Source organism: Sceloporus occidentalis, unplaced genomic scaffold, assembly GCF_023333645.1.
Source record: "Sceloporus occidentalis isolate IW3139 unplaced genomic scaffold, rSceOcc1.0.p SCAF_127, whole genome shotgun sequence".
Taxonomy (NCBI): Eukaryota; Metazoa; Chordata; class Lepidosauria; order Squamata; family Phrynosomatidae; genus Sceloporus; species Sceloporus occidentalis.
In genome coordinates this window covers 487,848-503,686 of record NW_028317107.1, presented here as the reverse complement: position 1 = coordinate 503,686, position 15,839 = coordinate 487,848, and the positions used below count along the sequence as shown (strand labels likewise).

Below are 15,839 nucleotides of genomic sequence, written 5' to 3'. Positions count from 1 at the left end.
TTAAAGTAAGCAGCGAACTATCCTGCGTCCCCTGAGAGGTTTTTGTTTATTTCTACAAAAACGGTTGACTAACCCACTTTGGGGACAATTAAAGGCAGCACAATTACCTCTGTTTCTAGCGCCTTCCCCAGTTGATGAGGAAAGGCCTCCAAAGCCCATCTATCTCTATCTAAAGAGAAATTATTAGAGCTCCCTTCTGAACAAGACACAAAAATAAAGCAGGTCCCAGAAGTTAAATATCTCAGATGTCTGGTTACAAAACATCTAATTGTAACCCAAACCAGGGGGTTCTGCAAAATCTACCTTAAAAATTAATTGTCCCTTCTGTCCGCAGCCCAGCAGGAGGTGCATTCGGCCGAATGCATCTCCCTCCCCGCTGAACCTTGCGGGCAGGGGTCTGTTTAGACGCCATTGCCAATGTGTAAAAGCTTCCCATTGATTGGCTGCTTAAGCTGTCAATCAGTGAAAGGGCGTGCATATCAGTGGCGTAGCAAACAGGCGACCGTAAAGCCATTTCAAAAACTAATACGGCCGCCAACAATCCAACAGTTTAAATTCTTGTTCATAACCATGCATTAAATATATGCATTTCTCTACAATTATAAATATTGTCTTCTACTCACGTTGACAACGCATATGAACATACAATTCACCGACATGCAATATCTTTTACAGTTTGAGTTAATCATGTGCTACAAACACATTTTAGTTAAATATCGCTAATTGGGGTCAAAAGATTACTGATACGTTTATTTTTAAAAACCTATTGATTTGCAAGGACGGTTATTTAAACATAGAATTTTTCCTACTGAAATATACAAAGCCTTGTAATTCTACGAGCCGACATTAACATCTGCCGGGAACGGCCGGTTCCGTTTACACAGATGTACGCGCAGTTACAGGTACAGACATACATGGCAACGCTGCATAATGACATAACATAAAGATAGAACATTCCATCAGACACTAAAGGGGCCATAAAAATGAATTTATACAATATATATATATATATATATATATATATATATATATATATATATATATATATATATATGACACACTGCTTAAAAGTTTGGGGTCACTTAGAAATGTCCTTTTTTGAAAGAAAAAGCACATTTTGTCCAATAAAATAACAGGAAATGGTTCAGAAATCCAGCATAGATGGGGTTAATGTTGTAAATGACTATTGAAGCTGGAAACGTCTGATTTTTAATGGAATCTCTTCATAGGGGCTCATCCCTATTATCACTCCCATCACACCTGTGTTCCAATGGCACGTTGCGTTCGCTGATCCAAGTTTAAGCTTAAAAGGCTAAATGATTGTTAGAAAAAAACTCTTTTGCAATTATGTTACAGACAGACATTTCCTGGTTTTACCGTGAAGTGACCCCAAACTTTTGAACAGTGGTAAACCTATAAAAACAAAAGAATGTTGTTTATAACTTCACTGTAATTGCATCCAAAAGGTTAACTCTACAGGTCCCCAAAACAAAATATATTAATATAAAAGATGACCAAGACACACAAGATATAGAACGGATTCCATATCCAAGGTCACATGGGCTCGTTGAGACAAGCTCTCTCTAAACCGCATCTCTCCCTCGCCTTGCGGAAGGGACGGTCGCTGGGAGCTGCTGAGAGCTTTCAGGCGGCTTGTCGTGGATTCGGGCCCAGGGGAGACCGACGGGCTAAGAAGATGGATCAGTGACATATTCTGTGTATATTTTCTTAATATTTCCCGTAGCGTGTTGGACACCAACAATGGAACCAGACTTAAGAACAGATTAGGAAGGACGAGTATCCAACGTGCTTGGTGTTTAATGAGACTTCAGATAGTAAATGCCTTAAAGAGAAGGATGTTAGCGGCAAACAGTCACCTCGTAAACATGTTCCGACGTACAAACCCAATTAAAAAGCTCCACAGAGGTGGCTTAACTACAAAGAGTAGCCTGAAGCAACGAGAAGACTTTATTAGAGTCTGCTATAAAGAATGCAAAGCGGATCCTGATCAGCAGCGTTGGTGCCGTTTATTAGAACTTAGCGGAATTTGTGTTATCCTAGAAGGAACCCCTGTGTTTAAAGCTGCCAATCAAAATGTTTAAATGGAAATAAAAGGGGCCAATTTCCTTGGGAATCCAGAAGAATTCTCAGAAGTCGCTTTGATCCGTACAAACCAACCACCTAACTATAGAAACCATCCCCCAACCGCCTTGTTGATCCGGACTGTTTATTCAATATACATGGTGGTCCTTTTATCACACATCTCCCAAAACACAACCGATCCATAAGGTCAGAGAAGTTGGGTAAACCACCCAAAACTAAGCAGTTTTAGAAGCATTTTTACAGGGATTTGTGCGAGTATACACCAGGGCTCGACAAATCCCAGGCGCCAGGTCGCCATGGCGACAGAGAATTTTGTCCTGGCGCCTAGGTGTTTGTCAGCCTGTTACATCCACAAAAAATTGTGCATGTAAGAGGCTGAGTCACCACACGGAGTGATCCTGTAGGCTGAAAACGCGGTTGCAGGAAAACCAGCAATCGCGTTTTCAGCTGCCACAGGCAGCTTCAGGGAAGGGGGTTGTGTGTTGATTGGGTCCCCACACACCCCCCTGCTGCCTGATCGCTCGACAGTGCAGCGTTAACCCCTTCAATGCTGCGATTGCGGCATTTTTAGGGGTTAATTCCCGTTTTGTACGGGGCTCTGCTGCTGGTGGTCCGCCTGGAAGCCTTTTGATGATTCCTGTAGGCATGGGAGCCTACAGCACTCAAAGAGACCCCCCCCCCTGCAATGGCCGGTCTATAGACCAGCAATTGCGTCCTAGCTGCCACAGGCAGCTTCAGGGACAGGGGAGAGGGTTCTTGCAGGGGTTAACATTTGTCCCCACAAGCTTGTGGCGACTAAATATCAGTCAATGATGTGCTCCAATGGAACATCAGCGTTGAAAGGGTTAAAAAAAACAACAAAACCCAGCACTGACCTGAACCAGGTCAAATGCTGTGAGTTTAGTAAGTGGGCTGATGATGATCGGATCCCTCCTGACCAACTGTTAGTTTAAAAAAAATCCTGGCTCCTAACTTTTTTAGTTGGCGCCTAGATTCACAACTAATTTGTCAAGCCCTGGTATACATAATATACGCATATTTATGTTAACACGCAGAAGAGACAGACAACACCAACATCTGTTAGTGAACCGAGGCTCCCAGCATTCTGTACGCACATCGCCCAACTTCTACCCCAATTCACACACAGACACCAGAGAATGAACCTGGACTGGGAGATTGCAGTCCATAATCTACCTCTGTCCCAAAAAGTGGACATAGTGGCAAAAACCGGGACTGGGAGGCATGTGTACGTCATGCCAAGTATCAGCCCATGTTGAATGGCGCGTGTATTTACATAGATCAGCCATAACATTATGAACACCTGCCTAATATTGTGTTGGTCCCCTTTCTGCCGCCAGAACAGCCCTGACCCATCGCATCCCAGGCATGGACTCCACTAGACCTCTGAGGTGTGCTGTGGTATCTGCACCAAGTCATTAGCAGCACGTCCTTTAAGTCCTGTAAATTGCGAGGTGGAGACTCCATAGATGGGACTTTTTTGTCCAGCACTTCCCACAGATGATCGATTGGATTGAGATCTGAGGAATTTGGAGAACAAGTCAACACCTTGAACTCATTGTTGTGTTCCTCAAACCATTCCTGAACCATTTTTGCTTTGTGGCAGGGCGCATTATCCTGCTGAAGGAGGCGAATGTCATCAGGGAATACAGTGTCCATGGTGTACAACAATGCTTAGGTAGGTGGTTTGTGTCAAAGTAACATCCACATGAATGGCAGCATCACACTGCCTCCGCCAGCTTGCCTTATTCCCATAGCGCATCTGATGCTGTGTGTTCTTCAGGTAAGCGACGCATCCGACCATCCGCATGGTATAAAAGAAAACGTGATTCACCAGACCAGACCACCATCTTCCATTGCTCCGTGGTCCTGTTTTAATGCTCACGTTCCCATTGTAGGAGCTTTCGGCAGTGGACAGGGGTCAGCCTGGGCACTCTGACTGGTCTCCGGCTACACAGCCCCATACACAACAAACTGCGATGCTTTGCGTGTTGTGACACCTTACTATCAGAACAAGCAGTAACTTTTTCAGCAACACACACACACACACACACGTGCATCAATGGGCCTTGGCCGCCCATGACCCTGTCACTGCTTTTCCTTCCTTGGACCATTTAGGACAGGTACCGACCACCGCAGACCGGGAACACCCCACAAGAGCTGCAGTTTTGGAGATGCTCTGACCCAGTCGTCCAGCACATCACAATTTGGCCCCTGTCATGGTCACTCAGATCCTTAAGCTCGCCCATTTTTCCTGCTTCTAACACATCAACTTTTAGGACAAAATGCCCACTTCTAGCCTGATGCACACAGGTGCCATGATAAGACTATCCGTGCTATGCCCTTCACCTGTCAGTGCCCAGAATGTTAAGGCTGGTCGGTGTATGTATACCATCAGAAAAAAGGCATCTTCGTATGGCTGAAAAGGGTTTATTTAACACTATAAATTCAAACAGTCCAGCCACGCAATTCCAGAAGCCACGATAGAGATCATATGGAGAAAGAGGTAACCAAATCAAGAAATATTCAGCTATAAACATTTTGTATTTGCACAGTGTGTTTACACACAAATATCTGACGGATAAATCCCAAACCATTGGTAGAGAACCACCTGAGGCAGCCCTCTCATCGCAAACGCAGAGCGACAAACATTGATCGCGTGGAAGAAGAGGTTGAAACTCCACAACAAGTCTACTTATCCGGGGTTCATGGAGCCATCATGTGGAGCCAACGTAGCCGATTTTTATATTACGTAGTACTTACAAGGAAGCATTATCCAAAGGACAGGCTCTCTTTAAAGCCGCTGTTCCACTTTCATAACCAAATGAAGCCTTCCTAGTACCAATAAATGGCTAAAGACTCCTCACAACGTGTTCAACCCACAGGAGGTGGCAAAGTCAGCATTATCCAATTAATTCGGTGCCTCTTCTTCTACCCCCCATCCTTACGTTACCTCTGAGCCAACAATCAGCATGCATAATCATCCGGATTCCAGGAGTAGAAGATGGCGGCCTCTATAACATACATATAAACACACATTTATTTAGTGTCCCAACTGTGCAGGATCTGGGAAAAGGGAAAGCGCCGCTTAAACGCAAGCCTTTCCCACAACGCAGCAGAGCCCCTGCAATCGCATAGAGCTCGCAACACGAAGCGCTTGGGAAAAAAACCCACCTTTGTCCATTACGCAAACATGTCCAGCTCAAGGTCATCTCAACGCCTCGGCTTCTGCGCTTAATGTCACCATACCCTCCGCCTTCTGTTCAAACACATAGAAGATTAGGAACCACCGTAACCTTATCCAGCAGGGTCTTCCTCGCCGCCAAACACCGATCTAACCGATATACTATTACCGGGCTCCTCTCACCCGCCGCGTGTTGCCTTCGCATAGCTCAACGTCACGAAACTCTGCACTACAATTAAAACTTCTCATTCATAGAAACAAATACTGCCCTAATCAAGTATCTCGCGAACGGCAGCCCTTCTCCGTCCCGTTCATACCCCCGCCAGACGCACACGTTCCCAAATACACCTTTACCGGTGCCTCCGATCCCACTAACGGTAAACCAGCAGACGCCCGAATCAGGAGACGGGCCGCGACGTTGTAGAGCTTTGGGAATAAAACATGGTTTCCCCCATCACCTTCCGGAGCGGAGTACAAAAAAAGTAAACGTTTGATTAATTCCCAAATATACTCAAATTACAATTTAGTACGGTCTATGCACTAAACCTGGGGTTTCCGCTGCGGGAATTGGGCATCCGGTAAAAAATAAAAAGTCCAAAGCGCCTCTATGTTTGTCCTCCGCTCTTTTAGGGAATCCCCGCCGCGGCTGAGACAGCGCCCGCCGAGTGTGCCGGAATTTCAGCTGTAAGTAATAACCGCCAATGGATTTTGCATTAAAACTACCCAGAGTCACCAGCCTCCCCAAAGCTTATTGATGCCGCTTACAAACGGCTACCACATTTAGATTATAGGAAAATATATACATGTTCTGTTTAGCAGCCAACGCAACATCGTACCTTTCCCAGGTATCAACTTACATTTCTAGATTGTAAGCTCCTTTGGGCAGGACATTCCCCCGTTTCTGTAAGTGTAATTGTTAAGCGACGCGCTTACCCATTGTACAGCGCTGAGGAATATGATGCCACAATATCAATAATGATAATATTCAGCCATTTAGCAAATAAAAACCAATCAATTTTGTATTCTAAACAAGCAATGGGGGGGGGGGGGGGGAGTCATCGGAAGAGCCCTACAGACTGTAAATACCAAAAAGTTGCTAGGAACTCAACACGGTGTTAACGTTTGTTATTTATATGCACAAAAATAACGCAGACCACAAATCCAATAACACAACAATAGTTTTAATGAAAAAAAAAAAAAAAAAAAGAGGGCAACAAAGTCTATTAACAAACTAACTTAAACTAAAACAGGGGGCTCAGCAGACGAGAGATCTAAATACATTTTCATTTTTTTTTTAAATGCATTTCATATTAAAAACACAATTTTGAAGTGTATAACGAATTGACATTGACAGACACAGGGAAAGTTGTGTGGGCAGATAAACACACACTGGGAAATAAACACTAATTGCGGGTGTTATTCCCCGATTCCATTCACTAGGAGTCAGCAGAACATTAGTATACAATTTACCTGCCACGCTTACTATACGTTATCAACACACACCTATGGCACACATACATACACGCGGGTGCATTACTATAACCGCCAGCGGACACGGAACAGCCAATAACCCTTACACCACCGCTTCGTTCCGTATGTTTACATATAGAACGTGGATTGTGGCCGTTCAGTAAATAAACCCCGTTACTTGGCAGCCATATTGGGGGGGGGGGGGATTTGTTAAAATACATAAACATACACTGAAAAAAGGCACCAAAATACAATATCAATGCAGTTGCAGATTGTACAATATAGCATAATATATATATATATAACCTCCTCACACACTATACATATATATATATATACCCCCCATATGTTCTCCCTACAGACACACACTAATATATATATGTGGCCTCCTTACAGGCACAGTAATGTAGACACATAGATGGGAAGAATCAGAACGCTGCATAATCCTATAGATCCCCAAACACCCTCCACAGCTCATCACATACCCCAAAGCACCGCCATTATTGCCCCGCATACACACCCAGCCCCGGGAGGCCGGTGAGGCAGCATAATATGCCCCCATAGAACCCCTTCTAATGTACCTATTGCACCCAGACTCCATCATTGACCCCCCCCCCCGGCTCGGGGACCCCAGCCAAGGGGGAGGGGAATGAAGCCGGCGGCTGAATAGGCCCCGGGGCCAGAGTCTTCCTCCTCCGTGTCGCCGGGAATTGGTGTAAGGAGGCCCCGGGAGCATTTCCTCTCTACCCCTGCAAGTGTACCTAGCCAGGGGTTGAGTGAAGATGGAGGAAAATGGCTGCTGGGCCTGAACCGAACAAAGCTGTGGCCAAGGCCTAGCCAAGCCCCAACTCCCCCCGCCTCCACCCGGTATAGAATGACCCCGAGCGCCGCCCCGCTACAACTACCGACCTGGTCTGGTGGAGGGCTCTTATGGGCTAAATTCTAAACAATTCCGGGCTCGGGATAGGCGGTCGGTGCACGGGATGGTGGCGGATTTAAGGCGATTCTGCTCCGACTCTTCGCCTCTCTCTCTCCTCCGTCTCTCTCGTTCTGTGTATTTTTTTTCCTTTGGCCCCTCCCCCGGTTCGGCTGTCAATCAGTGAATAGGCGTGACAGGATTAGAGGAAAGCGGAGAGCGACGCCTGCCGGCTCCGGACAGAACTACAACAACAACTGCTTCTGAAGTTCCACTTGGAAAAGGGATTATGCAATATGGCACTGGGCATCAGAATGAATGATGGCTACCAAAGGCCAGGGAATAATAGATCAACCGAATCATTTAATTATCCAATTTGGTTATGGCTTACACTCCTTTACGTCTGATTCCCATTCTACAGCACTACGGAATGTGATCGCGCTATATAAAACAATAAATGATATTAAGAATTGCTGTTGGCCAACGGCCCAATAGGCATTTGCCCAATGTGCCAGATGGCCAAACTGGGCATGGAAGAGACATCCCATATCCGGGATCCTATCCCTGTGTGCCTCTTTCCTCCCCTGATGCCCCTCTTTCCTCCCCTGATGCCCCCTCTTTTCTAGGAGGTCAGAATGTTTGCTGGGTATGAGGGGATCGCAGGGTTCTACAGCCCTAAAAGCCCCGATAATGTGCATAGAAACAGCAGGAAACGGCTTTATAAATTAAACGGGGTAAATAAAGATTTCGGATTGGCCAGAGTCTCGCTACCCTGAGCTCTCCCTCCTGGAGGGAGTGGCCTTGTGATGAGCAGGGATAGCCGAATGTGTGTGGGGGGGGTCACTGTATATATATATATATATATATATATATATATATATATATATATATATATATGGGCAGTTTTTTGGGGGGTGGGAGGGGAATAGGGCGGGGAGTGGGCGTGTATAACTAATGCTTCGGCGACCCAGGAAATCACAGCCATCACCGGCAGAATTGGACCTGTAGAGTTGGCAGGTATGCCGAGGCTCATCTCGGTCTTGGTTCTTGTGATGAGTTGAATCAACCTCCTCCTTCCAAATGGAGACCTTTGTGCCACGTCGTCTTAAGACCTACAAGATGCTTTAAAAAGAAGAAAGGCTGATCCTTCCATCAATGGGTTTTATTTCAGTAACTGAAAGTCCGCAGCACAGTCTTAAAAGATTACATTTTAGCGTCTTAGCCCGTGTTTATATGGAGACACGGGATTTTTATAGAAGGCAGCTGTTCCACGCCACGCCAAACATTTTTAGGTCTGGTAACGGAATCTTCAGCGTGCGGCTCATTTATACAGGCACTCAGGGGTTAAGAGACCACTCGGCAGAATCTCTAAATTAAATATTATGGTATAGCATTTAACCCCTTCGCGACCAAAGACGTACCAAGTACCTCATGAAAACATATCCCTAGAGGACCAATGACGTACCCGGTATGTTATCTGGAAAATATGGGATCGCTGCTGTAGCTGACTGTTTTAAAATGCTTATTTTTTTTACCTGACCCTAAGGGGTTACTTTTTTTTATATGTCACTATTAATGTATATTAGGTGGTTAGTGTAAAAAAGCCTTGGTCCTTATGGGTTTAAAGCAAAAATAGTGTGTATTATTTATACGATTTTGTTTATTAACATGTTTTCTTATATTTAAATACACACTTTTGTTACTCTTTTAATAGCGTGTGTAATAAATTGTTAGAACTTGGCCAAAAGTACAGAGGCACATAAGCTTTCATGACCTCAGAGGTCCCGTCTTAAGATGTAATCAGGCTTCTCATATCCAAAGAAGACTTCTGAGCTCTTACCTTACTTATACAGACTCTCTGTATGGAACCTCTATAGCTCTAATGCATGCGCCCCAAATATATTGCTACGGACCTCTGACTTTGCTCCAAGTCTCCAGTTTCGAGCTCCATCAGACCCCCTCTAGATTGTAAGCTTGTTAGCCGAGCTTTACCTAATGTATCGAGTCGTCTTAGTCTGGCAGTTCTTTTTTTTATCAGATCTTTTGAATCTAAGGACTGTAAGAAGCGCTGCGGAAATTGTTGGCGCCATATTGATAAAATATACTAATAATAATAATAATTATAATAATATTAAATAATAATAATAACAGTAATAATAGTAATAATAATAATAATTATTATTATTATTATTATAGTTGTAATAATAATAATAATAATAATAATGCCAATCAGTATTGATCACTTCATTAACATGACCAAGGAAAAGTCATTCTGTTTCTTTTATTTTAAACCTCACCACTAGAGGGCGCTGTGTTGCTTCTCCCTCCTGTATGATCTGTTGCTCTGCAAACAATGCAGCCACTAGGGGGAGACAAGTAGCCAAAATGACAAGACGCCTACGGTACGGGGCAATTATTAGTGGCAGTGAGCATATCAAATATAAACGATTCTTAGATTTCAGAGGCAATAGAGTCCGGTGACACAGTAGACAAATAAATATAGAACGTTAATAATTTGATATAGCCGTTCGGATTATAACACGCGCCATATTTATCATCGTAGACGCGCCACTCGATGGGTGCCTACGCCATTCAGCTGCCCTTCTGGGAAGGCATATAAATAGCTCACTTCTAATTGGATGGCTCCATCCGGGACAGAAACGGCTAGTGGATGGTTTCAGCCCAAAATTAAATGTCGACAAGGAGTCTGGGGTCGCCACCGAACTTCAAATAATGGGAGTGGGTCTGATACCGGCCTAAGATTTGGGATTTTAGGGATGTTTTTACAAAGCCTTGGAATCTTCTTGTATGGCTATTTTGAAAGCCCCCCTAATGACTGCCTCTCCATACTGGCTCCAGGGGTTTAATGTATCCACGTGCAGGGGTTCTCATATCACATTACTTTTTTCCCTAAAGTGTTTCAACTTGAGATCGGAGTCGTGTCCAGAAGGCCTTCTATTTATAACGAAATCCATATCCGTGGTTTCACGTCACATCGGGGTTTATTTGGTCAGTTCGGGTTTTATTACAGAATTTTGGATTTTTTCAGATTTTAACCCATTAGATCTCGAAGGCGATGGGTTAAAAGATATAGGACGATTCTCGTCTACGGAGGAAGTCGCTTGTTCATTTTGCTGCTCTGCGTTCCGTGCCTTCCTGCAACAAGCAGGTCTGTTTTCAGCAGATTAGGGTTTCTGGTGAAAGAATGCGGTTATCTGGGCAGGAAGAGGCATACAGATGCTCGGGACACTGTAACAAACCCCCCGGAAATCATATGTATTTGGAACACGGACGTTGTTCCCCTTAACCCTTCAAAAGCCATAGCACCGCTTTCTACAGTCACTCAAAGTAACAAATCCGATTCAACCCAGATATGACAGCAAAATCCCTATTATCTGGGTAATAGCTTAACTATATTTAAAATAAAAAAAAAAAAATCATAAATAATTATTTTAAGGAGGGGCAAACATGTTCGGATTTCTTTCATGGTGTTTTATACATTTTTTTTACTTTTTTATTCTGTCTGCACCGGAATTTCTTTTGCCTCTCGTAGATTATTAAATAAAATTCCCTTTATATTCTCCTTGAAGACTCAATGTGTGAAAAATACCATTTGGAATCTGAATATATTTTCTAATAATTTCACTATAATTTTTGGAGAAAGCAAATAAATATAATCTACATAAAAGAGTAATAATTACCAATAAGGATTTATCCAAAGATGTTTTATTGATATTTTTTTTGGAAAGAATCGAGGAAAGTCTATTAACCTCTGACACTGGGACATTTTATGATGTGATTCAATGACATCACTCCCATATGACATCATCCTTGATGAACAGCCATGCGTTTTGTTGTTCTAAATCCTATATGTGTCAAGTACTTGGATCTGGAACAAACAAGCAACAAAAAGGCATCAAAATAGTCCCCCCCCAAAAAAATTTTTGTTTCTTCTTGATTGTCCACTGGCAAAAGATCCACAAAGTGTAAACTTACAACAACCTTAATTGGATGCACCCAACGCTTACTGAATGCAAATGTAGAAGATGATATCACAATTACTTTTTTTTCTTATTAGAACAAAAATAACAATAACTCAGTTGTCCTTTCATTGCTCTCCTGAAGCATCCACGGAACATAGAACGTTGAGTTTTTATGAAAGGTCCATTCGTTGTTGGCAATAAGTCTTTCCTTGACAGCAAGTATAGGACTTTACCAGAAGGAGGACAACATCTGGCAAGTGTTCGAAGAAAGCCAGAGAAACTCCACAAAGTTAAACTGCAGATAACCAATCACAAACCCTCCTAAAACATCAGTTATGTGATGTCGGCCAATCATGATACGAGATAATCCAACTAAAAAGGCCCAGAGGACCAGCAAAACGCGAAGTGGGATGGCAAGTACCAAATGGTTGAGGAAGAACTTAGATACCATGGTGGCTCTGCTGGCATGTCCAGCAGGGAAGGCATACACATCAAGGACAAGGTAGTCCAGAATTCCAGGAGTCATCTCATACGGACCACGGCGCTTTACCAGCTTCTGCACTCCAGCCACAGTCAGAATGTCCAGCATCAGGGCTTTCAAAGGAAGGTTTGGAGAAGAAGAGATATGAGACACGTACACACGTAAGAGGTGTTTAGAGTAAAAACAACACATCACATCATGTTCTTCTGGTTTGGAAAAGGTTCTACTGAGTGGACAACTTTCTTAAAACATTAAATTTTATGACCGTGACTCTATCAAGATCGAGGTTCAAGACTCAAGCCATTAATATCTCTATAAAGTTATACGGTTTCCCAAAAATCAAATCTAACACGATCTTCTAGTAATATTTCCTCCCTATTAGTTCCATAATGGTATGGTCCAAGATGCAGTAGGAATGCATTATCCTACAATAACCATACATTTAGGAAAGGCATTACATCATCTTTTACGGTGGTGCAGAGGAATAATATATACATAAGTGGCGAATTCATAAAACTTTTCTAGACGTCACAGCTGGAGAGATGTTCTGATGCTGGGTTAACATAGCGTCCCTGACCCCCTGCTGGCACCTCTGTCTTGAGCTTATCTGTTGTGATTCAGCATAGGGAACGTTTGTTAGTGTCAGCAAATCAGTCGTTCAAAACCTCAAAAATAGCTCCAAGTGGTGCCGTCACTCATGGATCACCTAATCCATGTCCTGGTCTCTGAGAACATTAATAGTAGAGGTAGTAGGGGAATCACCCGGGTTCCAAACTGGATCATCTTTTTTTTTTTTTTTTTACACAAATTGGCATGGAAACACTAAAGTCAACAATTTGTAAAGAGTTTGGGACCATCACTTGAGTTTTAATCATATATATATATATTAATCGACATTATCTTCATGGGTCACGTGGTAGAAGAAGCTGGGCCTTTAGGAAGTGTGGATCCTTAACATTTAGTCCAGCTTATATAGACGTTTACATTTACACAGAAGCTCAATGGAATTATTTATATCGTATATATGCGATTTCGAACTTTCAGTCTACTGGTGCCACTCGTGAGAATTTAGAACCCTTCTGTCTGATGGTGTCACACACTGGCTACAATGTATTGTTAGTCTAACGCACTCGAAGAACGTCCTACGTCCTTACAACAACATAGGAATAATAAGAAGCCTCCCTAAACCTTATTTGCATGCGCCTACCCAGAATCCCTTGTGGTTGTGGCAGCACCATGAGATTTCTGATAAAAACAAGCCTTCTTCAAGACACCAACTTGTCTGGTGTCCGTAGATAACTGTTTAATAATGCTTCTACTATCCACTTCAAGTGGAAGGGTTTTCCATCACCTTTACCCACCAGAACTTTTGTTGTTGGTAAACCCCATCTACACATCCAATGACACCGTTAATCTGCCCTGTTAAGTTTGGCAGACTAGTAGATGCCCTCAGCCACTAGAAGCTCCACCATAACTCACCGAGCAGCAGGTTTGTAAGGACTTCTTGCCCCGCCAATGTGTTGCTGTTCCACAAACAAACTATCGCTCCCCCAATCCAAGGCAACCCATGGCTGGTTAGTCCGATCAACGTGACCATGGAGCGGGCGCTTCCCCAAGATGAAGCACTGTTGGCGCAAACGCCCAGCCGCTTGGACATACAGATATCAATGGCCATCAGTGAATTCCACGCAATGCCTTTGAAAGAAGGGTTCAGCTGCATGCAGTCTTCTTCGGGGAGCAGCTGGCTTTGCGATTTTTCCCTTGAGCCCTCGCTGGAGTTGCCCGTTTGCCCGCTCTGTTTTCTGTTGGGGCTTCGGCCCTCCTGGGTCAACGTCGGCGGCTGATTTAGAGAAATAAATTCCGGTCTGGCCAGAACATTATTCCTGTCCCGGGTTCTAATCCGTCGCTGCTGGGCTGGCATTTTCCTGAACACCCTCCAAAAAAATCAGGCTGCAGTTTTCTTGAAGAGTTTTTCTTCACGGGGTTTCCTGGAAGAAAGGGAACGAAGTATCTCCTGCTTGGATCTCCGTGTATTTACCAGCTCTCAAAGAACACTGAGCCAGCGAGAGCAAACTTCTCCCAGCACATCTCCGGAGTTATATTTAGCCGGGGAATGCATCTGGCGTTTACTCCGGCCGCGTCTGGCAGCCCTTCCAATCTGCCTATCGGGTGCTCCCTGCCAACTCAACCATCCAATGGGGAACAGAAGAAAGAGAAAATAATATCAGTAACATGAGGACACAGTTGGCTGCTGGTGGTTTATTTTAATCTCTCGCTGTTGTTTCATCGAGGGCAAAGGATTCTGGGATTTGTAGTCACTATGATGCAGCACCCATGCTGTCAGAATGGATTCTGAAGAAGGACAGCAGCTGCATCGTGGACGCTGGCACACGCCACTAAATAAAGCAGCATCACACGCTAAATACTTACCGGCGAGATTGTGTGTGATGTTTTGTTGACTTTTTTGGTGAGCTACTACTCTAAAGGCAAGCATAGCCAGCAAGCCGACGTAGTGGCCATCTGGCACACGGGGCAAATGCCTCACTTTTTTGACCTGCTTGAATTTATTTGCACCGAAGTGGAGCTGGGTCTCCAGAAGACTTTTTGGTGGGAGATGTGAGTTGACCTTCTGGCTCCCGCATCCTCTTGAAGACTTTGGTGGTCCTTCTCTTTTGTGATGAGGGGCCAAAAAGATTCAAACTTCCCTTTGGTGATACCAGGGATGGGAGGAAGGGGCTAAATAACCCTTAGGCAGAGTGTAGCCCCAGGAGAAGAACATTGGGACCTTCTGTGGCCCTATATGTAGCGTGGTCACCAGTCTACAGTTCTTCACTTGACGATGAAAGCATGATACCTTAGAAAGTCCCCATACGTGGGCAAAAAACAGCATTTTTCCAGAAACCCATTACCGAAACCGAGTTTCCCCACCGCCATATAATCCGCAATTTTCACAAAGGAACCTTTTCCCCTAAAGATACCCCCGAGATCCTAACCCATCGGAGTATTCCCATCTGCTTTCTGAGTGCACATCCAGAATTAATTGTCCTTCTTCTCCCCTAATCAATGAGCGTTATCTGGCAGATCACATTAATGCAATAGCAGAAAGGGATTTCCCGGGGCCTGACATTGTGAGACGTGATTAAATAACGTGGGGTTATAGCTGGTGATTATAATAACGTGCGGTCTGGTTTCACTGGTAATAAAATTAGTAACCATTATCCACCATAAAGACAGAGAACGCGGAGCAGAGGAGCCTCTCCTGGATAATTGCTGGTAGATTAGCGGGAAAGCAGACACGCAGAACCGCTTACTATAAATGCATATAGTCTTCAACACACGAGACATCAGCATGTGATCTATACAGTATATGTATAGTATCTATCTATCTATGTATCTATCTATCTATGTATCTATCTATCTATGTATCTATCTATCTATCTATCTATCTATCTATCTATCTATCTATGTATCTATCTATCTATCTATCTATCTATCTATCTATCTATCTATCTATCCCTCTATCTCTCTCTCTCTGTATCTATATATATATATATATATATATATTATATATATATATATATGTGTATATATATATATATATATATATACATACATACATATATATACATATATATATATACTGGGAGATAAGTCTTTTTGCTTTCCATTATGTGCTAAGTTAAG

At 43.5% G+C, this 15,839-nt stretch overlaps 1 protein-coding gene across 1 annotated transcript; it reads right to left on the bottom strand.

The window, feature by feature from the left end:
- Positions 1–11,903: 11,903 nt before the first annotated feature.
- Positions 11,904–14,076, bottom strand: LOC149281776 (inactive phospholipid phosphatase 7-like). Its single transcript, XM_089499016.1, has 2 exons — positions 13,635–14,076; positions 11,904–12,268 (listed from the first exon to the last, which is right to left on the bottom strand). The coding sequence occupies exons 1-2, from the start codon at positions 14,074–14,076 to the stop codon at positions 11,904–11,906; spliced, it is 807 nt and encodes a 268-aa protein (XP_089355142.1).
- Positions 14,077–15,839: the final 1,763 nt, after the last annotated feature.

Excerpts from the sequence above, each read along its gene's own strand:
- LOC149281776 (XM_089499016.1), bottom strand. The coding sequence starts at position 14,076 with ATGCCAGCCCAGCAGCGACGGATTAGAACCCGGGACAGGAATAATGTT. Across the intron at positions 12,269-13,634 it reads CCTTACAAACCTGCTGCTCG|CCCTGATGCTGGACATTCTG; the intron begins GTGAGTTATGGT and ends TTCCTTTGAAAG.